At 49.5% G+C, this 25,175-nt stretch overlaps 1 protein-coding gene across 3 annotated transcripts in view; it reads left to right on the forward strand.

Annotated features, from left to right (window-relative positions):
• The window catches only part of LOC129827327 (catenin alpha-1), a 307,702-nt gene that overhangs the window by 208,286 nt on the left and 74,241 nt on the right, over nucleotides 1–25,175 (forward strand). For all 3 annotated transcript variants that reach the window (XM_055888075.1, XM_055888076.1, XM_055888078.1), the window contains 3 exons: nucleotides 6,339–6,431; nucleotides 13,747–13,903; nucleotides 20,787–20,987. In XM_055888075.1, coding sequence (XP_055744050.1) covers nucleotides 6,339–6,431; nucleotides 13,747–13,903; nucleotides 20,787–20,987 — 451 coding nt within the window. The remainder of the gene's footprint in view (nucleotides 1–6,338; nucleotides 6,432–13,746; nucleotides 13,904–20,786; nucleotides 20,988–25,175) is intronic.

The raw sequence follows: 25,175 nt of genomic DNA on the forward strand, positions 1-25,175 counted from the left end.
TTCCACCGGCACAGGTTTTATACATTCACATATAAAGATGAACTATTCACTTTTTGATAATCTTCCTCTGATTTGTCATCCGACGGGTCCCAGCTATAACATGAAGTGTCATTTTTGTTCGAAAAAATCCTTTATATCCCAAAAAGTCTGTTTAGTTGGCGCGATCGGTTTAAGTAATCGACTTGTTCAACAGGCAGAGAAGGGAATATTAAAAAAAATACAACTATTATACATGGAACTTTAGATAAACCTCTCCTTAATGCAACTGCTGTGTCAGATTTCAAAAAAGCACACCATGCAATAATCTGAGTTCACCGCTCAGACAACAAATCAAGCCGTACAGATATCCGCCATGTTGTGGAGTCAACAAAGTCAGAAATAGTATTATAAATATTCACTTACCTTTGATCTTAATCAGAATGCACTCCCAGAAATCCCAGTTCCACAGTAAATGTTTGATTTGTTCGATAAAGTCCATCAATTATGTCCAAATACCTAATTTTTGTTTGCGCGTTTAGCACAGGAATCTAAATTCATGATGCGCGAGCAGACAAAGTCAAAAAGTTCCGTTACAGTCCGTAGAAACATGTATAGAATCAATCTTTAGGATGTTTGTCATAAATATTCAATAATGTTTCAACCGGAGAATTCCTTTGTCTTCAGAAATGCAATGGAACACAAGCTAACTCACGTGAACGTGCGTGGTCAGCTCATGGCACTCTGCCAGACCCCTGACTCAAAGAGCCCTCATTCCCCCCTCCTTAACAGTAGAAGCATCAAACAAGGTTCTAAAGACTGTTGACATCTAGTGGAAGCCGTAGGCAGTGCAATATGACCAATATCCCACTCTATATTCGATAGGCGATGAGTTGAAAAACTATAAACTTCAGGTTTCCCACTTCCTGGTTGGATTTTTTTGCCATATGAGTTCTGTTATGCTCACAGACATCATTCAAACAGTTTTAGAAACTTCAGAGTGTTTTCTATCCAAATATACTAATAATATGCATATCTTAGTTCTGGGACTGAGTAGCAGGCAGTTTACTCTGGGCACCTTATATTTGGGGAGTTTCTCCCATTCTTTTCTGCAGATCCTCTCATTAGATTACATTTTAAAAGCTGACACCTTATCTTAAGATTTAATTCTGGCCAAATGTGGGGTTGTGACTGTGTGATTCATTCCTCAACCTGTAGCTGTAATCCCTCCTCCTCGGCTCTTCACTGATCCAGTTTGTCTTCATTATTGAGAAGACTTGACTGTTCACACCGGGTATTAATTCAGCGATTCTCTGGGTGTTGATATTTAGGTAACCTGTGGTTTTTAAGCTAATAACTCACTACGCTCTAAGGCAGAGAGACGGTCTCCTCTTCCCACTGTTATAAATGGATTTAATCTACAGGAGTGAATTTAGTGACAGAATATATCAACACCAGAATATTTAGTAGAATTGAATTCATACAATTCCCAACCTGTTAGTCCGTTAAATGGTTCTGTAATTTACTGTCCCTGTCTGAGGCTCTTTGTTTCAGATTATTAGTGTCATGTCTGGAACAGATTGATATCTGCTTTGGCAATATAACCACTGATGCTTCTTTTTCCATTACCCCTAAGATTCATTTTGATAGATTTTATACTGAATCTACAGCAGGGTACCAGCGGTAGGCAAGCACTAGGGCTGGGCCATATGGGCGATTCACAATATATATTAACTTTTTAATTTAAAAATTAAAAAAAATCCTTTAAATTAATTTTGTAGTAAAATTTAAGGTAATACTACATTTCAGTAAGAAAATCAAGCTTTATTTATACAGCACATTTCAGACATAAAATGCTACTCAATGTGCTTCACAGGAGAGAAGAGAAAGATAAATACAAAATAATGAAAATAAAAGCTGAAATATTTACCACACAAACATCAGATTATCTAAAGACACAAACTGAACCTGCCCAGGGATTGCGGTTGAAAATTAGCCGGCTGGCTAAAACCGCCACTTTAACTGAAACGTTGATTTAATGTGCACTGTCCCTGTAAAAAATAAACTCAAAACAACTAAACAGCAAAGTTAAAAAGATGCCTTTTTAAGATATTTTTAAATATGTCCACAGTTTGGGCCCCGCTCAGATTCTCTGGCAGGCTGGGGGCATAATAACTAAAGGCTGCCTCTGTCTCTTGGTCCCCATCAGGTTCTCTGGCAGGCTGGGGGCATAATAACTAAAGGCTGCCTCTGTCTCTTGGTCCCCATCAGGTTCTCTGGCAGGCTGGGTGCATAATAACTAAAGGCTGCCTCTGTCTCTTGGTCCCCATCAGATTCTCTGGCAGGCTGGGGGCATAATAACTAAGGGCTGCCTCTGTCTCTTGGTCCCCATCAGGTTCTCTGGCAGGCTGGGGGCATAATAACTAAAGGCTGCCTCTGTCTCTTGGTCCCCATCAGATTCTCTGGCAGGCTGGGGGCATAATAACTAAAGGCTGCCTCTGTCTCTTGGTCCCCATCAGATTCTCTGGCACGCTGGGGGCATAATAACTAAGGGCTGCCTCTGTCTCTTGGTCCCCATCAGGTTCTCTGGCAGGCTGGGGGCATAATAACTAAAGGCTGCCTCTATGTCTCTTGGTCCCCATCAGGTTCTAGGCTTTGGGATAGTTAAAAGGCTGCCTCTCCATGCCTCTTGGTCCTAGGCTTTGGGATAGTTATAAGGCTGTCTCTCCATGCCTCTTGGTCCGAGGCTTTGGGATAGTTATACGGCTGCCTCTCCATGCCTCTTGGTCCTAGGCTTTGGGATAGTTATAAGGCTGTCTCTCCATGCCTCTTGGTCCTAGGCTTTGGGATAGTTATAAGGCTCTCTCTCCATGCCTCTTGGTCCTAGGCTTTGGAATAGTTAAAAGGCTGTCTCTCCATGCCTCTTGGTCCTAGGCTTTGGGATAGTTATAAGGCTGCCTCTTGGTCCTAGGCTTTGGGATAGTTATAAGGCTGCCTCTTGGTCCTAGGCTTTGGGACCTAAGGGACCTACTGGATACATAACTTTAAAGCATGTCTGACATGTATTGGGGTGCACAATCGTGGATTGATTTAAAAACAAAATCTAAATCTTAAAATAATTTCTACAACTTTCAGGCAGCCAGTCAGAGACCTTTAAACCGGTGTAATGTGTGTTCTCTCCGTCTGGTCTTGGTCAGTACCCATGCTGCAGCATGCTGTATGTTTTACAGTTGACCAATGGCTTTCTTGGGTAGACCAGACAGGAGAGCATTACAGTAGTCAAGCCTGCTTGCAATAAAAGCATGGATTTTCTCTGTATTCGGCCTGAGAAAGAAATGGCTGCACCGTGGCAATGTTCCTCAGGTGATTTACAATCTATTTGGTCACATTCCTAATGTGTGATTTGAAATTGATTCTAAAATAACACCTAGTTTTTTTTACTTGGTGTTTTATCTTTATTGCTGGTGAATTAAAATGTGCAGCCAGGTTCTCTCTCTGTGCTTTGGCTCCAAACAATAAGTACCTCGGTCTTGATTTTAATCTGCAGGAAAGTTGTGAGTCATCCACGTATTTAAGTCACTAATAGTCTAATTTATCAGTGGAGCTAAAATCCTCAGGTGACACAGATGTAAAGTTGTGTATTGTCTGTCTAGCAGTGACTGGTTAACTCGAAATGACACAACGACAAAGTTCCAGTTTAACAAAGTTTACTATACTATATGAACACACTACAAGTAGCCATTACACTCCAGGCTAGGTCCAACAACCACTAGACTTCCTGCGCATGCGCACTCTTGACTGAGTGATAGCCCCGTAATAACAAGAGTATAGGGATACTTAAAACATGAACTTAACAGTGACTATCAATGCTGTGCTTTCTGATAATGCTGCCAAGGTGTGTGTGTGTGTGTGTGTGTGTGTGTGTGTACCCTCACGCAACCGGTCAAAGTTTTAGAACACCTACTCATTCAAGAGTTTTTCTTCATGTTAATCTACACAATACCCCATAATAATGACAAACCCCATAATAATGACAAACCCCATAATAATGACAAACCCCATAATAATGACAAACCCCATAATAATGACAAACCCCATAATAATGACAAACCCCATAATAATGACAAACCCCATAATAATGACAAACCCCATAATAATGACAAACCCCATAATAATGACAAACCCCATAATAATGACAAACCCCATAATAATGACAAACCCCATAATAATGACAAACCCCATAATAATGACAAACCCCATAATAATGACAAACCCCATAATAATGACAAACCCCATAATAATGACAAACCCCATAATAATGACAAACCCCATAATAATGACAAACCCCATAATAATGACAAACCCCATAATAATGACAAACCCCATAATAATGACAAACCCCATAATAATGACAAACCCCATAATAATGACAAACCCCATAATAATGACAAACCCCATAATAATGACAAACCCCATAATAATGACAAACCCCATAATAATGACAAACCCCATAATAATGACAAACCCCATAATAATGACAAACCCCATAATAATGACAAACCCCATAATAATGACAAACCCCATAATAATGACAAACCCCATAATAATGACAAACCCCATAATAATGACAAACCCCATAATAATGACAAACCCCATAATAATGACAAACCCCATAATAATGACAAACCCCATAATAATGACAAACCCCATAATAATGACAAACCCCATAATAATGACAAACCCCATAATAATGACAAACCCCATAATAATGACAAACCAAAAAATGGTGTTCAGACATTTACATGTTTTCAGGCCCTTTACTCAGTACTTTGTCGATGCACCGTTGGCAGCGGTTACAGCCTAGAGTCTGATGGTACAAGCTTGGCACACCTGTATTTTGGGGACTTTCTCCCATTCTTCTCTGCAGATCCTCTCAAGCTCTGTCAGGTTGGATGGGGAGCGTCGCTGCACAGCTGTTTTCAGTACTCTCCAGAGATATTCAATCGGGTTCAAGTCCGGATTCTGGCTGGCCCACTCAAGGACTTTCAGAGACTTATCCTGAAGCCACTCCTGTGTTTTTTTGTGCTGAGGATAGTGGTCTGTTGGAAGGTGATCCTTCACCCCAGTCTGAAGTCCTGAGGGCTCTGGAGCAGGTTTTCATCAAGGATCTCTCTTAACTTTGTGCTGTTCATCTTTCCCTCGATCCTGACTAGTCTCCCAGTACCTGCCGCCAAAAAACATCCCCACAACGTGATGCTGCCACCACCATGCTTCACCGTAGTTTCCTCCAGAAATGACGCTTGGCATTCAGACCAAAGAGTTCAATCTTGGTTTCATCAAATCAGAGAATCTTGTTTCTCATGGTCAGAGTCCTTTAGGTGCCTTTTCGGTAAACTCAAAGTGGGCTGTCATGTGCCTTTTACTGAGGAGTGGCTACTGTCAGGCCACTCTACCATAAAGACCTCATTGGTGGAGTGCCTTCTGAAAGGTACTCCCATCACCACAGAGGAACTCTAGAGCTCTGTCAGAGTGACCATTGGGTTCTTAGTCACCTCCCTGATTAAGGCCCTCCTCCCCTGATTGCTCAGTTTGGCCGGGCAGACAGCTTTAGGAGAGGAGTCTTGGTTGTTCCAAACTTCTTCCATTTAAAAATGATGGAGGCCACTAGATGTTTTGGTACCCTTCCCCAGATCTGTGCCGTGACACAATCCTGTCTCGGAGCTTTACGGACCGTTCCTTTGACCTCATGGCTTTGGTTTTTTGCTCTGACATGCACTGTCAACTGTGGGACCTTATATAGACAGGTGTGTGCTTTTCCAAATCATGTCCAGAGGTGGACTCCCAAGTTGTAGAAATATCTCAAGGATGATCAATGGAAACAAGATGCACGTGAGCTCATTTTTGATTCTCATAAGCAAAGGGTCTGAATACTTATGAAAATAAGGTATTTCTGTTTTTTTCAAAAATTGCCATTATGGGGTATTGTGTGTGTGTAGATTGAGGATTTTTATTTTTATTTAATGAATTTTAGAATGAGGCGGTAACGTGGAAGGTCAAGGGGTCTGAATGAATAATTTCCGAATTCACTGTGTTCATTATTCATTTTTTTTGAGTGGCGTCAATGATTCCGCTGCTAAATGAATCTAGGGGAAACACTGACCATGCGGTGTATGTAGGTGTGAGTCTGACTGTTTCTGTTTACTAGGTGTGGTACACTCCCATGCTGTGTACTGTATATAATCAGAACCTGACTGTCTCATCTCTCTCCTCCTCTGAGATGGCGACAGTAAAACATTGAGACTACAATGCTATGCAGTTTGTATGTAGGTGTGAGTCTGACTGCTGTGTTTGTTTGTGTCTAGGTGGCCAACCTGGCCTGCTCCATCTCTAATAATGAGGAGGGAGTCAAGCTGGTCCGTATGGCTGCATCCCAGCTGGAGACACTCTGCCCCCAGGTACCTGCCGGTCTTTCTACCCACTCCCTCTCGCCAGCTCTCCTTCCTCCTTTCTCCTTTCTACCCAGCTCTCCTTCCTCCCTCTCCCCAGCTCTCCTCTCCCTCCCCTCTCCCCAGCTCTCCTCTCCCTCCCCTCTCCCCAGCTCTCCTTCCTCTCCTCAGCTCTCCTCTCCCCAGCTCTCCTTCCTCTCCTCTCCCCAGCTCTCCTCTCCCCAGCTCTCCTCTCCCCAGCTCTCCTCTCCCCAGCTCTCCTCTCCCCAGCTCTCCTCTCCCCAGCGCTCCTCTCCCCAGCGCTCCTCTCCCCAGCGCTCCTCTCCCCAGCTCTCCTCTCCCCAGCTCTCCTCTCCCCAGCTCTCCTCTCCCCAGCTCTCCTCTCCCCAGCTCTCCTCTCCCCAGCTCTCCTCTCCCCAGCTCTCCTCTCCCCAGCTCTCCTCTCCCCAGCTCTCCTCTCCCCAGCTCTCCTCTCCCCAGCTCTCCTCTCCCCAGCTCTCCTCTCCCCAGCTCTCCTCTCCCCAGCTCTCCTCTCCCCAGCTCTCCTCTCCCCAGCTCTCCTCTCCCCAGCTCTCCTCTCCCCAGCTCTCCCCAGCTCTCCTCTCCCCAGCTCTCCTCTCCCCAGCTCTCCTCTCCCCAGCTCTCCTTCCTCTCCTCTCCCCAGCTCTCCTTCCTCTCCTCTCCCCAGCTCTCCTTCCTCTCCTCTCCCCAGCTCTCCTTCCTCTCCTCTCCCCAGCTCTCCTTCCTCTCCTCTCCCCAGCTCTCCTTCCTCTCCTCTCCCCAGCTCTCCTTCCTCTCCTCTCCCCAGCTCTCCTTCCTCCCCTCTCCCCAGCTCTCCTTCCTCCCCTCTCCCCAGCTCTCCTTCCTCCCCTCTCCCCAGCTCTCCTTCCTCTCCTCTCCCCAGCTCTCCTCTCCCCAGCTCTCCTCTCCCCAGCTCTCCTCTCCCCAGCTCTCCTCTCCCCAGCTCTCCTCTCCCCAGCTCTCCTCTCCCCAGCTCTCCTCTCCCCAGCTCTCCTTCCTCTCCTCTCCCCAGCTCTCCTTCCTCTCCTCTCCCCAGCTCTCCTTCCTCTCCTCTCCCCAGCTCTCCTTCCTCTCCTCTCCCCAGCTCTCCTTCCTCTCCTCTCCCCAGCTCTCCTTCCTCCCCTCTCCCCAGCTCTCCTTCCTCTCCTCTCCCCAGCTCTCCTTCCTCTCCTCTCCCCAGCTCTCCTTCCTCTCCTCTCCCCAGCTCTCCTTCCTCTCCTCTCCCCAGCTCTCCTTCCTCCCCTCTCCCCAGCTCTCCTTCCTCTCCTCTCCCCAGCTCTCCTTCCTCTCCTCTCCCCAGCTCTCCTTCCTCCCCTCTCCCCAGCTCTCCTTCCTCCCCTCTCCCCAGCTCTCCTTCCTCCCCTCTCCCCAGCTCTCCTTCCTCCCCTCTCCCCAGCTCTCCTTCCTCCCCTCTCCCCAGCTCTCCTTCCTCTCCTCTCCCCAGCTCCCCTTCTCCCCTCTCCCCAGCTCTCCTTCCTCCCCTCTCCCCAGCTCTCCTTCCTCCCCTCTCCCCAGCTCTCCTTCCTCCCCTCTCCCCAGCTCTCCTTCCTCTCCTCTCCCCAGCTCTCCTTCCTCTCCTCTCCCCAGCTCTCCTTCCTCTCCTCTCCCCAGCTCTCCTTCCTCCCCTCTCCCCAGCTCTCCTTCCTCCCCTCTCCCCAGCTCTCCTTCCTCCCCTCTCCCCAGCTCTCCTTCCTCCCCTCTCCCCAGCTCTCCTTCCTCCCCTCTCCCCAGCTCTCCTTCCTCTCCTCTCCCCAGCTCTCCTCTCCCCAGCTCTCCTCTCCCCAGCTCTCCTCTCCCCAGCTCTCCTCTCCCCAGCTCTCCTCTCCCCAGCTCTCCTCTCCCCAGCTCTCCTCTCCCCAGCTCTCCTCTCCCCAGCTCTCCTCTCCCCAGCTCTCCTCTCCCCAGCTCTCCTCTCCCCAGCTCTCCTCTCCCCAGCTCTCCTCTCCCCAGCTCTCCTCTCCCCAGCTCTCCTCTCCCCAGCTCTCCTCTCCCCAGCTCTCCTCTCCCCAGCTCTCCTTCCTCCCCTCTCCCCAGCTCTCCTTCCTCTCCTCTCCCCAGCTCTCCTTCCTCCCCTCTCCCCAGCTCTCCTCTCGCCAGCTCCCCGCTCTCCTCTCGCCAGCTCCCCTCTCGCCAGCTCCCCTTCCTCCCCTCTCGCCAGCTCCCCTTCCTCCCCTCTCGCCAGCTCCCCTTCCTCCCCTCTCGCCAGCTCCCCTTCCTCCCCTCTCGCCAGCTCCCCTTCCTCCCCTCTCGCCAGCTCCCCTTCCTCCCCTCTCCCCAGCTCTCCTTCCTCCCCTCTCCCCAGCTCTCCTTCCTCCCCTTTCCCCAGCTCCCCTTCCTCCCTCTCGCCAGCTCCCCTTCCTCCCTCTCGCCAGCTCCCCTTCCTCCCTCTCGCCAGCTCCCCTTCCTCCCTCTCGCCAGCTCCCCTTCCTCTCCTCTCCCCAGCTCTCCTCTCCCCAGCTCTCCTTCCTCTCCTCTCCCCAGCTCTCCTTCCTCTCCTCTCCCCAGCTCTCCTTCCTCTCCTCTCCCCAGCTCTCCTCTCCCCAGCTCTCCTCTCCCCAGCTCTCCTCTCCCCAGCTCTCCTCTCCCCAGCTCTCCTTCCTCCCCAGCTCTCCTTCCTCCCCAGCTCTCCTTCCTCCCCCCAGCTCTCCTTCCTCCCCCCAGCTCTCCTTCCTCCCCCCAGCTCTCCTTCCTCCCCCCAGCTCTCCTTCCTCCCCCCAGCTCTCCTTCCTCCCCCCAGCTCTCCTTCCTCCCCCCAGCTCTCCTTCCTCCCCCCAGCTCTCCTTCCTCCCCCCAGCTCTCCTTCCTCCCCCCAGCTCTCCTTCCTCCCCCCAGCTCTCCTTCCTCCCCCCAGCTCTCCTTCCTCCCCCCAGCTCTCCTTCCTCCCCTTCCTCCCCTCTCCTTCCTCCCCTTCCTCCCCTCTCCTTCCTCCCCTTCCTCCCCTCTCTTTCCTCCTCTTTACCCAGCTCTCTTTCCTCCTCTTTACCCAGCTCTCCTTCCTCCTCTTTACCCAGCTCTCCTTCCTCCTCTTTACCCAGCTCTCCTTCCTCCTCTTTACCCAGCTCGTCTTCCTCCCCTCTACCCAGCTCCCCTTCCTCCCCTTCCTCCCCTCTCCTTCATCCCCTTCCTCCCCAGCTCTCCTTCCTCCCCAGCTCTCCTTCCTCCCCAGCTCTCCTTCCTCCCCAGCTCTCCTTCCTCCCCAGCTCTCCTTCCTCCCCAGCTCCCCTTCCTCCCCAGCTCCCCAGCTCCCCTTCCTCCCCAGCTCCCCTTCCTCCCCTCTCGCCAGCTCCCCTTCCTCCCCTCTCGCCAGCTCCCCTTCCTCCCCTCTCCCCAGCTCTCCTTCCTCCCCTCTCCCCAGCTCTCCTTCCTCCCCTCTCGCCAGCTCCCCTTCCTCCCTCTCGCCAGCTCCCCTTCCCCCCTCTCGCCAGCTCCCCTTCCCCCCTCTCGCCAGCTCCCCTTCCCCCCTCTCGCCAGCTCCCCTTCCCCCCTCTCGCCAGCTCCCCTTCCTCCCTCTCGCCAGCTCCCCTTCCTCCCTCTCGCCAGCTCCCCTTCCTCCCTCTCGCCAGCTCCCCTTCCTCCCCTCTCCCCAGCTCTCCTCTCCCCAGCTCTCCTCTCCCCAGCTCTCCTCTCGCCAGCTCTCCTCTCGCCAGCTCTCCTCTCGCCAGCTCTCCTCTCGCCAGCTCTCCTCTCGCCAGCTCTCCTCTCGCCAGCTCTCCTCTCGCCAGCTCTCCTCTCGCCAGCTCTCCTCTCGCCAGCTCTCCTCTCGCCAGCTCTCCTCTCGCCAGCTCTCCTCTCGCCAGCTCTCCTCTCGCCAGCTCTCCTCTCGCCAGCTCTCCTCTCGCCAGCTCTCCTCTCGCCAGCTCTCCTCTCCCCAGCTCTCCTCTCCCCAGCTCTCCTCTCCCCAGCTCTCCTCTCCCCAGCTCTCCTCTCCCCAGCTCTCCTCTCGCCAGCTCTCCTCTCGCCAGCTCTCCTCTCGCCAGCTCTCCGCTCGCCAGCTCTCCTCTCGCCAGCTCTCCTCTCGCCAGCTCTCCTCTCGCCAGCTCTCCTCTCCCCAGCTCTCCTCTCGCCAGCTCTCCTCTCCCCAGCTCTCCTCTCCCCAGCTCTCCTCTCCCCAGCTCTCCTCTCCCCAGCTCTCCTCTCCCCAGCTCTCCTCTCCCCAGCTCTCCTCTCCCCAGCTCTCCTCTCCCCAGCTCTCCTCTCCCCAGCTCTCCTCTCCCCAGCTCTCCTCTCGCCAGCTCTCCTCTCGCCAGCTCCCCTTCCTCCCCTCTCGCCAGCTCCCCTTCCTCCCCTCTCGCCAGTTCTCCTTCCACCCTTCTCCCCAGCTCTCCTTCCTCCCCTCTCCCCAGCTCCCCTTCCTCCCCTCTCCCCAGCTCCCCTTCCTCCCCTCTCGCCAGCTCCCCTTCCTCCCTCTCGCCAGCTCTCCTTCCTCCCCTCTCGCCAGCTCTCCTTCCTCCCCTCTCGCCAGCTCTCCTTCCTCCCCTCTCGCCAGCTCTCCTTCCTCCCCTCTCGCCAGCTCTCCTTCCTCCCCTCTCGCCAGCTCTCCTTCCTCCCCTCTCGCCAGCTCTCCTTCCTCCCCTCTCGCCAGCTCTCCTTCCTCCCCTCTCGCCAGCTCTCCTTCCTCCCCTCAGCTCCCCTCTCGCCAGCTCTCCTTCCTCCCCTCAGCTCCCCTCTCGCCAGCTCTCCTTCCTCCCCTCAGCTCCCCTCTCGCCAGCTCCCCTCTCGCCAGCTCCCCTCTCGCCAGCTCCCCGCTCCCCTCTCGCCAGCTCCCCTTCCTCCCCAGCTCCCCTTCCTCCCCAGCTCCCCTTCCTCCCCAGCTCCCCTTCCTCCCCAGCTCTCCTTCCTCCCCCCAGCTCTCCTTCCTCCCCCCAGCTCTCCTTCCTCCCCCCAGCTCTCCTTCCTCCCCCCAGCTCTCCTTCCTCCCCCCAGCTCTCCTTCCTCCCCCCAGCTCTCCTTCCTCCCCCCAGCTCTCCTTCCTCCCCCCAGCTCTCCTTCCTCCCCCCAGCTCTCCTTCCTCCCCCCAGCTCTCCTTCCTCCCCCCAGCTCTCCTTCCTCCCCCCAGCTCTCCTTCCTCCCCCCAGCTCTCCTTCCTCCCCAGCTCTCCTTCCTCCCCTTCCTCCCCTCTCGCCAGCTCCCCTTCCTCCCCTCTCGCCAGCTCCCCTTCCTCCCCTCTCGCCAGCTCTCCTTCCTCCCCTCTCCCCAGCTCTCCCTCCTCCCCTCTCCCCAGCTCCCCTTCCCCCCTCTCTCCAGCTCCCCTTCCCCCCTCTCGCTAGCTCCCCTTCCCCCCTCTCGCCAGCTCCCCTTCCTCCCTCTCGCCAGCTCCCCTTCCTCCCTCTCGCCAGCTCCCCTTCCTCCCCTCTCCCCAGCTCTCCTCTCCCCAGCTCTCCTCTCCCCAGCTCTCCTCTCCCCAGCTCTCCTCTCCCCAGCTCTCCTCTCCCCAGCTCTCCTCTCCCCAGCTCTCCTCTCCCCAGCTCTCCTCTCGCCAGCTCTCCTCTCGCCAGCTCTCCTCTCGCCAGCTCCCCTCTCTCCCCTCTCGCCAGCTCTCCTTCCACCCTTCTCCCCAGCTCTCCTTCCACCCTTCTCCCCAGCTCTCCTTCCTCCCCTCTCCCCAGCTCCCCTTCTCCCCAGCTCCCCTTCTCCCCTCTCGCCAGCTCCCCTTCTCCCCTCTCGCCAGCTCCCCTTCCTCCCTCTCGCCAGCTCTCCTTCCTCCCCTCTCCCCAGCTCTCCTTCCTCCCCTCTCGCCAGCTCTCCTTCCTCCCCTCTCGCCAGCTCTCCTTCCTCCCCTCTCCCCAGCTCTCCTTCCTCCCCTCTCGCCAGCTCTCCTTCCTCCCCTCTCCCCAGCTCTCCTTCCACCCTTCTCCCCAGCTCTCCTTCCTCCCCTCTCCCCAGCTCCCCTTCTCCCCAGCTCCCCTTCTCCCCTCTCGCCAGCTCCCCTTCTCCCCTCTCGCCAGCTCCCCTTCCTCCCTCTCGCCAGCTCTCCTTCCTCCCCTCTCGCCAGCTCTCCTTCCTCCCCTCTCCCCAGCTCTCCTTCCTCCCCTCTCGCCAGCTCTCCTTCCTCCCCTCTCGCCAGCTCTCCTTCCTCCCCTCTCCCCAGCTCTCCTTCCTCCCCTCTCCCCAACTCTCCTTCCTCCCCTCTCCCCAACTCTCCTTCCTCCCCTCTCCCCAGCTCTCCTTCCTCCCCTCTCGCCAGCTCTCCTTCCTCCCCTCTCGCCAGCTCCCCTCTCGCCAGCTCCCCTCTCGCCAGCTCCCCTCTCGCCAGCTCCCCTTCCTCCCCAGCTCCCCTTCCTCCCCAGCTCCCCTTCCTCCCCAGCTCTCCTTCCTCCCCAGCTCTCCTTCCTCCCCAGCTCTCCTTCCTCCCCAGCTCCCCTTCCTCCCCAGCTCCCCTTCCTCTCCTTCCTCTCCTTCCTCCCCCTCTCCCCAGCTTCATTGTCTCTTAGCTCATCCCCTAGCTCCATAGTCCTGCCAAGATGCCAACACTTCTCACCTCCAGCCCCCTGTTCCTAAACCCCTCCCCTTCTCCCACCATAACCTGCCATCTTTACTGCCTCATCCAACCTCCAGCCCCATATCTTGCCAGCTTCACTTCCTCATCCAACCTCCAGCCCCATATCTTGCCAGCTTCACTTCCTCATCCAACCTCCAGTCCCATATCTTGCCAGCTTCACTGTGAGTGTGCTGGTCTGAGAGGTTGATCTGGTCTTTAGATATATTACACATTCCTTATGCCAATCTACCTGCTGTAGTAATTCCTTATGCTAATCTACCTGCTGTAGTAATTCCTTGTACTAATCTACCTGCTGTAGTAATTCCTTATGCTAATCTACCTGCTGTAGTAATTCCTTATGCTAATCTACCTGCTGTAGTAATTCCTTATGCTAATCTACCTGCTGTAGTAATTCCTTATGCTAATCTACCTGCTGTAGTAATTCCTTATGCTAATCTACCTGCTGTAGTAATTCCTTATGCTAATCTACCTGCTGTAGTAATTCCTTATGCTAATCTACCTGCTGTAGTAATTCCTTATGCTAATCTACCTGCTGTAGTAATTCCTTATGCTAATCTACCTGCTGTAGTAATTCCTTGTGCTAATCTACCTGCTGTAGTAATTCCTTATGCTAATCTACTTGCTGTAGTAATTCCTTATGCTAATCTACCTGCTGTAGTAATTCCTTATGCTAATCTACCTGCTGTAGTAATTCCTTATGATAATCTACCTGCTGTAGTAATTCCTTATGCTAATCTACCTGCTGTAGTAATTCCTTATGCTAATCTACCTGCTGTAGTAATTGGTGTGATTGCTCTGTAACAGGTGATTAATGCAGCGCTGGCTCTAGCTGCCAAGCCCAACAGTAAGGTTGCTCAGGACAACATGGACCTCTTCAAAGAGTCCTGGGAGAAACAGGTCCGCGTCCTCACTGATGCCGTCGATGACATCACCAGCATCGACGACTTCCTCTGTGTGTCTGGTAAGTAGGAGGGGGAGGCGGAGCTTTTCCTTTTCAGGGTTCATGTCATTTTATATAAGTCATGGGGCTGGATGCTGTTTTACGGGCTCCTGACCGAATGTGATATTTAGTGTTTTTTTTTTGCGTTGTTTGTAACTTACATTACATAATGTTGCTGCTACCGTCTCTTATGACCGAAAATACCATCTGGACATCAAAACAGCGATTACTCACCTCCAACTGGACGAAGATTTTTTTTCTTTAACGAGTCCGACGCAAAGGATATACTGTTTTGTCGAGACGAGGCCCAAATCCACGTCATCCGCGTGAATAAGAGATGAAGGAAAGGGGGGAGGAGGGTGGGGTGCCTTGTAACAATTCCCCGACGAGTAGGTAAACCACCACTCACTACCCTCCGTATTATTGGTCAACGTGCAAATATTGGACAACAAACTGAACGATCTACGATTAAGACTATCCTACCACTGGGACATTAAACTATCTTATGTTTCACCAAGACGTGGCTAAACGACGACACGGATATTATAGAGCTGGCTGGCTTCTCCGTGAGTTATTTTTCCCTCTGGATCACACGTGACATGCTGGTAAAACTGATTTAAGTTTGCCTGCATTAAAATCCTTTGCCACTAGGAGCGCCACTTCTGGCTGAGCATTTTCTTGTTTGCTTATGGCCTTTTACAGCTCGTTGAGTGTGGTCTTAGTTCCAGCATCTGTTCGCTACGTCTGTTTAGACGATGGGCGGGGGTCTGTCTATTTGTCAATAACTCCTGGTGCGTGATGTCTGATATTAAATAAGTCTCGAGGTATTGCCCGACTGTGGTAGAATACCTCAGCATAAGCTGTAGACCACACTATCTACCAAGAGTTATCGTCTATTATTCGTAGCCGTCTATTTACCACCACAAACAGATGCTGGAACTAAGACAACACTCAACAAGCTGTAAAAGGCCATATGCAAACAAGAAAATGCTCAGCCAGAAGTGGCGCTCCTAGTGGCCGGGGACTTTAATGCAGGCAAACTTAAATCAGTTTTACCAGCATGTCACGTGTGACCAGAGGGAAAAATAACTCCAGACCACCTTTACTCAACACAGAGACGCTTACAAAGCTCTCCCTCGGCCTCCATATGGCCATCATTCTATCCTCCTGGTTCCTGCTTACAAGCGCAAAACTAAAGCAGGAAGTATCAGTGACTCGCTCAATACGAAAGTGGTCAGAGGACGCGAATGCTACGCTACAGGACTGTTTTGCTAGCATAGACTGGAAGATGTTCCGTGATTCATCCAATGGCATTGAGGAGTACACCACCTCTGTGACCGGCTTCATCAATAAGTGCGTCAACGACTTCGTCCCCACAGTGACCGTACGTACATATCCCAACCAGAAACTATAGATTAGGCAACATGCGCACTGAGCTAAAGGGTTGAGCTGCCGTTTTCAAGGAGCAGGACACTAATCCAGATGCTTATAAGAAATCCCGCTATGCCCTCAGATGAACCATCAAATAGGCAAAGCGTCAATGAACCATCCAACAGGTGTCAATACAGGACTAAGATTGAATCCTACTACGCCGTCTCTGGCGCTCGTTGGATGTGGCAGGGCTTGTAAACTTGTACAGACTACGAAGGGAAACCCAGCCGCGAGCTGCCCAGTGACGCGATCCTACCACACGAGCTAAATGGCTTTCTGTGCTCGCTTCAAGGCAAGCAACACTGAAGCATGCGTGAGAGCACCAGCTTTTCCGGATGACTGTGTGATCATGCTCTTCATTGCCGATGTGAGCAAGACCTTTGAAGAGGTCAACATTCACCAAGCCGCAGGGCCGGAAGAATTACCACGACGTGTACTCTAAGCATGCGCGGACCAACTGGCAAGTGTCTTCATTGACATTTTCAACCTCTCCCCGACCGAGTCTATAATACCTACATGTTTCAAACAGACCACCATAGACCCTGTCCCCAAGAAAGCTAAGGTCACCTGCCTAAATGACTTCCGCCCCGTAGAACTCACGTCGGTAGCCATGAAGTGCTTTGAAAGGCTGGTCATGGCTCACATCAACACCATTGTGCCGGAAACCCTAGATCCACTCCAATTCGCATACCGCCCCAACAGATCCACAGACGACGCAATCTCATTCGCACTCCACACTGCCCTTTACCACCTGGACAAAAGGAACACCTATGTGAGAATGCTGTTCATTGACTGCAGCTCAGCGTTCAACACTGTAGTATCCACAAAGCTCATCACTAAGGACCCTGGCCCTAATCACCTCCCTCTGGAACGACTTCCTGACGGGCCGCCCCCCAGGTGGTAAGGATAGGCAACAACACATCTGCCACGGTGATCCTCAAAACTGCGGCCCCTCAGGGTTGTGTGCTCAGTCCACTCCTGTACTCCCTGTTCCCCCACAACTGTGTGGACAAACACGACTCCCAACACCATCAAGTTTGCTGACGACACAACAGTGGTAGACCTGATCACCGACAACGATGAGACAGCCTATAGGGAGGAGGACAGACACCTGGCAGTGTGGACAACAACCTCTCCCTCAATATGAGCAAGACAAAGGAGCTGATCGTGGACCTACAGGAAAAGGCGAGCTGAACAGGCCCCCATTAATATCGACAGGGCTGTAGTGGAGCTAGTCGAGAGTTTCAAAATCCTTGGTGTCCACATCACCAACAAGGTATCATGGTCCAAACACACCAAGACAGTCGTGAAGAGGGCACGACAACACTTTTTCCCCCTCAGTTGACTGAAAACATTTGGCATGGGTTCCCAGATCCTCAGTTTCCCAGCTGCTTTTTTTCCCCCCACTTGTTGCTACTCGCTGTTTATCTATGCATAGTCACTTTACAAATTACCTCGACTAACCTGTACCTTCGCACATTGACTCGGTACCTGTACCCCCTGTATAATGCCTCGTTATTATGTCATTTTCTTGTTACTTTTTGATTTGAATATTTGTTTTACTTTTGTTTATTTAGTAAATATTTTCTTAGATATATCTTTAACTACATTGTTGGTTAAGGGCTTGTAACTAAGCCTGTTGTATTCGGTGCATGTGACAAATAACATTTGATTTGATTTGTCTATGCCAATACATATTCATTTTGAGATTAATCTTGTATAATGAAAGTGCTTTTCAAATGTAATATTATCTATGGTCAAGGGTATTTTTTGTTCAGCGTAGAATTCAATCTCAGGTTCTATTGTCAAGAGTTTGATTCATGGTTCACGCACAAGCAACTCCCTGTGTAGCAGCTGTAAACCTACTGGTTTGTCAACACCCCAGTGTAGCGGCTGGAAACCTACTGGTTTGTCAACACCCCAGTGTAGCGGCTGTAAACCTACTGGTTTGTCAACACCCCAGTGTAGCGGCTGTAAACCTACTGGTTTGTCAACACCCCAGTGTAGCGGCTGGAAACCTACTGGTTTCTCAACACCCCAGTGTAGCAGCTGTAAACCTACTGGTTTCTCAACACTCCAGTGTAACGGCTGTAAACCTACTGGTTTCTCAACACCCCAGTGTAGCGGCTGTAAACCTACTGGTTTCTCAACACTCCAGTGTAACGGCTGTAAACCTACTGGTTTCTCAACACCCCAGTGTAGCGGCTGTAAACCTACTGGTTTCTCAACACCCCAGTGTAGCAGCTGTAAACCTACTGGTTTCTCAACACCCCAGTGTAGCGGCTGTAAACCTACTGGTTTCTCAACACCCCAGTGTAGCAGCTGTAAACCTCCTGGTTTCTCAACACCCCAGTGTAGCAGCTGTAAACCTACTGGTTTGTCAACACCCCAGTGTAGCAGCTGTAAACCTACTGGTTTCTCAGCACCCCAGTGTAGCGGCTGTAAACCTACTGGTTTCTCAACACCCCAGTGTAGCGGCTGTAAACCTACTGGTTTGTCAACACCCCAGTGTAGCGGCTGTAAACCTACTGGTTTGTCAACACCTCAGTGTAGCGGCTGTAAACCTACTGGTTTGTCAACACCCCAGTGTAGCGGCTGTAAACCTACTGGTTTCTCAACACCCCAGTGTAGCGGCTGTAAACCTACTGGTTAAATGAGAGGGATGGCTCTGACATTTAATAAGGAGTCTAAATGAGAGGGATGGCTCTGACATTTAATAAGGAGTCTAAATGAGAGGGATGGCTCTGACATTTAATAAGGAGTCTAAATGAGAGGGATGGCTATAACATGGAGTCTAAATGAGAGGATGGCTCTAACATTTAAATAAGGAGTCTAAATGAGAGTGATGACTCTACCATTTAATAAGGAGTCAAAATGAGAGGGATGACTCTAACATTTAATAAGGAGTCAAAATGAGAGGGATGACTCTAACATTTAATAAGGAGTCAAAATGAGAGGGATGGCTATAACATGGAGTCTAAATGAGAGGGATGACTCTAACATTTAATAAGGAGTCAAAATGAGAGGGATGGCTCTAACATGGAGTCTAAATGAGAGGGATGACTCTAACATTTAATAAGGAGTCAAAATGAGAGGGATGGCTCTAACATGGAGTCTAAATGAGAGGATGGCTCTAACATTTAATAAGGAGTCTAAATGAGAGGGATGGCTCTAACATGGAGTCTAAATGAGAGGGATGGCTCTAACATTTAATAAGGAGTCAAAATGAGAGGGATGACTAACATTTAATAAGGAGTCAAAATGAGAGGGATGGCTATAACATGGAGTCTAAATGAGAGGGATGACTCTAACATGGAGTCTAAATGAGAGGGATGGCTCTAACATGGAGTCTAAATGAGAAGGATGGCTCTAACATGGAGTCTAAATGAGAGGGATGGCTCTAACATGGAGTCTAAATGAGAAGGATGGCTCTAACATGGAGTCTAAATGAGAGGGATGGCTATAACATGGAGTCTAAATGAGAGGGATGGCTATAACATGGAGTCTAAATGAGAGGGATGGCTATAACATGGAGTCTAAATGAGAGGGATGGCTATAACATGGAGTCTAAATGAGAGGGATGACTCTAACATGGAGTCTAAATGAGAGGGATGGCTATAACATGGAGTCTAAATGAGAGGGATGGCTATAACATGGAGTCTAAATGAGAGGGATGGCTCTAACATGGAGTCTAAATGAGAGGGATGGCTCTAACATGGAGTCTAAATGAGAAGGATGGCTCTAACATGGAGTCTAAATGAGAGGGATGGCTATAACATGGAGTCTAAATGAGAGGGATGGCTATAACATGGAGTCTAAATGAGAGGATGGCTATAACATGGAGTCTAAATGAGAGGGATGGCTATAACATGGAGTCTAAATGAGAGGGATGACTCTAACATGGAGTCTAAATGAGAGGGATGGCTATAACATGGAGTCTAAATGAGAGGGATGGCTATAACATGGAGTCTAAATGAGAGGGATGGCTATAACATGGAGTCTAAATGAGAGGGATGGCTATAACATGGAGTCTAAATGAGAGGGATGGCTCTAACATGGAGTCTAAATGAGAGGGATGGCTATAACATGGAGTCTAAATGAGAGGGATGGCTCTAACATGGAGTCTAAATGAGAGGGATGGCTATAACATGGAGTCTAAATGAGAGGGATGGCTATAACATGGAGTCTAAATGAGAGGGATGGCTATAACATGGAGTCTAAATGAGAGGGATGGCTATAACATGGAGTCTAAATGAGAGGGATGGCTATAACATGGAGTCTAAATGAGAGGGATGGCTCTAACATGGAGTCTAAATGAGAGGGATGGCTATAACATGGAGTCTAAATGAGAGGGATGACTCTAACATGGAGTCTAAATGAGAGGGATGGCTATAACATGGAGTCTAAATGAGAGGGATGGCTATAACATGGAGTCTAAATGAGAGGGATGGCTATAACATGGAGTCTAAATGAGAGGGATGGCTATAACATGGAGTCTAAATGAGAGGGATGGCTCTAACATGGAGTCTAAATGAGAGGGATGGCTATAACATGGAGTCTAAATGAGAGGGATGGCTCTAACATGGAGTCTAAATGAGAGGGATGGCTATAACATGGAGTCTAAATGAGAGGGATGGCTATAACATGGAGTCTAAATGAGAGGGATGGCTATAACATGGAGTCTAAATGAGAGGGATGGCTATAACATGGAGTCTAAATGAGAGGGATGGCTATAACATGGAGTCTAAATGAGAGGGATGGCTCTAACATGGAGTCTAAATGAGAGGGATGACTCTAACATGGAGTCTAAATGAGAGGGATGGCTCTAACATGGAGTCTAAATGAGAGGGATGGCTATAACATGGAGTCTAAATGAGAGGGATGGCTATAACATGGAGTCTAAATGAGAGGGATGGCTATAACATGGAGTCTAAATGAGAGTGATGGCTATAACATGGAGTCTAAATGAGAGGGATGGCTCTAACATGGAGTCTAAATGAGAGGGATGACTCTAACATGGAGTCTAAATGAGAGGGATGACTCTAACATTTTCTGTTGCGCTCCCCCTCCTAGTTCGTTATCTCTTCCCCCATATTTCTCTTCCTCTGGTCATCTCTTCCTCTGGTTAGTTTGTTAGCCCCGTCCCCCAGTGTTAATCCAGGGACAAGGCTAACACATCTGCCATGAAGGAGGAAGATTTCCTGCTTCTGAGCACCAATCCTGTTACCGCAGACGCTGCCTGTTGTTAACATCTGTGTCCCTTGTTACGGGAGTGTGCAGGTCACCAAGTAATCAAAACATATATATATATAAACTCTAATCTTGTCTCGGATAAAGGGGAGAAAGCAGTATTATTGTGGCTCGTCTGGCAGACTGTCCCCCAAACAGTTTCAGTAGGATTGTCCGATACCTATGGATGTTTTTATAATAGAATATGAATAAATGTTGGTTATTTTTGTATCTTCTCTTCCAGAGAACCACATTCTGGAGGATGTCAACAAGTGTGTGATAGCGCTGCAGGAGAAGGATGTGGACGGGTTGGATCGTACGGCCGGCGCCATCCGTGGCCGCGCTGCCAGGGTGGTCCATGTGGTCACATGTGAGATGGACAACTATGAGCCTGGAGTCTACACAGAGAAGGTTCTCGAGGCCACCAAGCTACTCACTAACACAGGTAACAATTCAATTCAATTCAATTCAAGGGGCTTTATTGGCATGGGAAACATGTGTTAACATTGCCAAAGCAAGTGAGGTAGATAATATACAAAAGTTAAGAAAAAAATAAAAATTAACAGTAAACATTACACATACAGAAGTTTCAAAACAATAAAGACATTACAAATGTCATATTATATATATACAGTGTTGTAACAATGTACAAATGGTTAAAGCACACAAGTTAAAATAAATAAACATAAATATGGGTTGTATTTACAATGGTGTTTGTTCTTCACTGGTTGACCTTTTCTTGTGGCAACAGGTCACACATCTTGCTGCTGTGATGGCACACTGTGGAATTTCACCCAGTAGATATGGGAGTTTATCAAAATTGGATTTGTTTTCGAATTCTTTGTGGATCTGTGTAATCTGAGGGAAATATGTGTCTCTAATATGGTCATACATTTGTCAGGAGGTTAGGAAGTGCAGCTCAGTTTCCACCTCATTTTGTGGGCAGTGAGCACATAGCCTGTCTTCTCTTGAGAGCCAGGTCTGCCTACGGCGGCCTTTCTCAATAGGAAGCCTATGCTCACTGAGTCTGTACATAGTCAAAGCTTTCCTTAAGTTTGGGTCAGTCACAGTGGTCAGGTATTCTGCCACTGTGTACTCTCTGTTTAGGGCCAAATAGCATTCTAGTTTGCTCTGTTTTTTTGTTAATTCTTTCCATTGTGTCAAGTAATTATCTTTTTTGTTTTCTCATGATTTGGTTGGGTCTAATTGTGCTGTTGTCCTGGGGCTCTGTGGGGTGTGTTTGTGAACAGAGCCCTAGGACCAGCTTGCTTAGGGGACTGTTCTCCAGGTTCATCTCTCTGTAGGTGATGGCTTTGTTATGGAAGGTTTGGGAATCGCTTCCTTTTAGGTGGTTGTAGAATTTAACGGCTCTTAACATCTGTCTCCCTGCTAGTCACTAACACAGGTAACATCTGTCTGCTAGTCACTAACACAGGTAACGTCTGTCTGCTAGTCACTAACACAGGTAACGTCTGTCTCTCTGCTAGTCACTAACACAGGTAACATCTCCCTGCTAGTCACTAACACAGGTAACATCTGTCTGCTAGTCACTAACACAGGTAACATCTGTCTGCTAGTCACTAACACAGGTAACGTCTGTCTGCTAGTCACTAACACAGGTAACGTCTGTCTGCTAGTCACTAACACAGGTAACGTCTGTCTCTCTGCTAGTCACTAACACAGGTAACATCTCCCTGCTAGTCACTAACACAGGTAACATCTGTCTGCTAGTCACTAACACAGGTAACATCTGTCTGCTAGTCACTAACACAGGTAACATCTGTCTCCCTGCTAGTCACTAACACAGGTAACATCTGTCTGCTAGTCACTAACACAGGTAACGTCTGTCTGCTAGTCACTAACACAGGTAACGTCTGTCTCTCTGCTAGTCACTAACACAGGTAACGTCTGTCTCTCTGCTAGCCACTAACACAGGTAACATCTCCCTGCTAGTCACTAACACAGGTAACATCTGTCTGCTAGTCACTAACACAGGTAACATCTGTCTGCTAGTCACTAACACAGGTAACATCTGTCTGCTAGTCACTAACACAGGTAACGTCTGTCTGCTAGTCACTAACACAGGTAACGTCTGTCTCTCTGCTAGTCACTAACACAGGTAACGTCTGTCTCTCTGCTAGCCACTAACACAGGTAACATCTCCCTGCTAGTCACTAACACAGGTAACATCTGTCTCTGTTATCACGTTTTCATTAACACTCTTCTGTCTCTCTGCTAGTCACCGACACGGGTAACAGATAGTCCCTGCAGCTTTTGTATTTTCTTCATCCATCTTCTATCCATCCATCTCTCTCTACCTCTCTCTCTCTCTCTACCTCTCTCTCTACCTCTCTCTCTCTCTCTCTCTCTCTCTCTACCTCTCTCTCTCTCTCTACCTCTCTCTCTCTCTACCTCTCTCTCTCTCTCTCTCTCTCTCTCTCTCTCTCTCTACCTCTCTCTCTCTCTACCTCTCTCTCTCTCTCTCTCTACCTCTCTCTCTCTCTACCTCTCTCTCTCTCTCTCTCTCTCTCTCTCTCTCTCTCTCTCTCTACCTCTCTCTCTCTCTACCTCTCTCTCTCTCTACCTCTCTCTCTCTCTCTCTCTCTCTCTCTCTCTCTCTCTACCTCTCTCTCTCTCTACCTCTCTCTCTCTCTCTCTCTCTCTCTCTCTCTCTCTCTCTACCTCTCTCTCTCTCTCTCTCTCTCTCTCTCTCTCTCTCTCTCTCTACCTCTCTCTCTCTCTCTCTACCTCTCTCTCTCTCTCTACCTCTCTCTCGCTCTACCTCTCTCTCGCTCTCTACCTCTCTCTCGCTCTCTACCTCTCTCTCGCTCTCTACCTCTCTCTCGCTCTCTACCTCTCTCTCGCTCTCTACCTCTCTCTCGCTCTCTACCTCTTACCTCTCCCCTTGTCCCTGGTCCCGCTACGTCTCCCATCGTGCAAACCTCTCTCAGCAGCATCTTTTATTTCTATGTAAAGCTGTCAGATAGTAAGTGTATTGACGGGCACCATGTCCATAAAGCCTTCTATAATCACTACAGCTAGCCTGGCCATTAACTATTCAATGGCCAATCTGCTTTGTTTCTCAGGATTAAAAGGCAACTGACAATCTTTGTTTCTTTATTGGCGAGTCAGAGTTTAGCTGGCTGTGATCTAAAGAAAGAATCTCATTGATATTCATTTGCAATTGTGGAGGCCTCTTGAGTGTGTGTGTGTTTTGGTTTTATGTAATAGCACCCTTTGATGGTCTGTCACCTTGGGGTCTGTATCAAATGGTGGATTAGAGGGGGACTGGGAACAGAGGCTCCACAGCTCTAAATGAGCTCCCTGCACACAAATGGCACCCTATAGGTGACTTGACTGCCTTGATTCAGTCTTATGTAGCAAAATTTGATTTTTTATTTTATTTTTTACATTGGTTAAAAGCAGAGACACAGAGTTACAAAATGGCAGATCATACACTACATTTGAGGAACAATGGGAATGTAATTCTGCTTTGAAAGTTGATAAACTTGTAACCTCACTTTTGCGAAAATGGCCTCTGAATGTTTTGATACCTACTGGAGAGCTCTTTGTCTATACCCATATAGCATCGTTCACACCCTCTTAAGCTTTAGCCCCACCCATCTCTAACGGTCGATTCGACGGCTCTTTCTAACAGCAGCAGTCAAGCACCCAAGCGAACTTGCTAACTACTTCCAGACACAAATGAGAGAACAGCTCACTGAACATTATTCGCCCTAGCAGAGCTGGTTAGGCTGTTATGTTATCCAGAGAGTTGGTGACTGCAACTGTGCCGTCAGATTGTCAGTTCGTAAATTCAGAGCGTTTTGGCTCTCGGAGCGTTCAGAGAGCACACTGGACGCTCCGGCCGTTGAGTAGGGTTGATCCGAGTGTTCTGAGTGTTCTGACCTCACAACGGCAGTCAAGCACCCTGGCTAACGTTGGTTAGCTTGCTAGCTACTTCCAGACACATAATGAGAGAACATCCCACTCTGACCATTTTACTCTCCCTAGCAGAGCTGGTTAGGCTGTTTTCATGTTATCCAGAGCGTTGGTGACTGTAACTGTGCTCCTGGCAACAATTTAATTGCACTTTTTTTGCCGACGTTTACTGACATCGGCCATATTCAACGGGTGTTGAGCTTTGGGAAATTCAGCAGTTATTCTCCACTCAGGCACACTCAGACGAGAGTGCTCTGAAATCGGAGTAGATGGCCAGACTGAAATTTACAAAGTCACCCAAAATGGTTACTTTTGCATAGGTGTGGTCATTTTGTTAAGACATGTAGCTAGCTAGCTAGGTAAACAATGAACCATAATCCCAACTCATGATGCTACTACCCTGAATGAATCTGCAGGTAGCTAACCACCCATGTTCAATGTTAGCTAGCTAACTTTAGGCTATAGCTAGCCAATCAAATGGCACTGAGATACGAATAATAAGATCATACACGTAACGTTAACTAGCGAGCCAGACAGCTAACATTAGCTAGTTAGCTAACAGTACACTTTAACTTGAAATGAAAACGACTTTGTCAAAATTAGACGTGTAATATCAGAAAATGTAGTTAGCTACACTTTCTTACCTGTATACATCATGGTTGGACGTTTCTCCCTGTCACGGACGCCACGG

The sequence above is a fragment of the Salvelinus fontinalis genome, chromosome 29 (assembly GCF_029448725.1).
Source record: "Salvelinus fontinalis isolate EN_2023a chromosome 29, ASM2944872v1, whole genome shotgun sequence".
Classification (NCBI taxonomy): Eukaryota; Metazoa; Chordata; class Actinopteri; order Salmoniformes; family Salmonidae; genus Salvelinus; species Salvelinus fontinalis.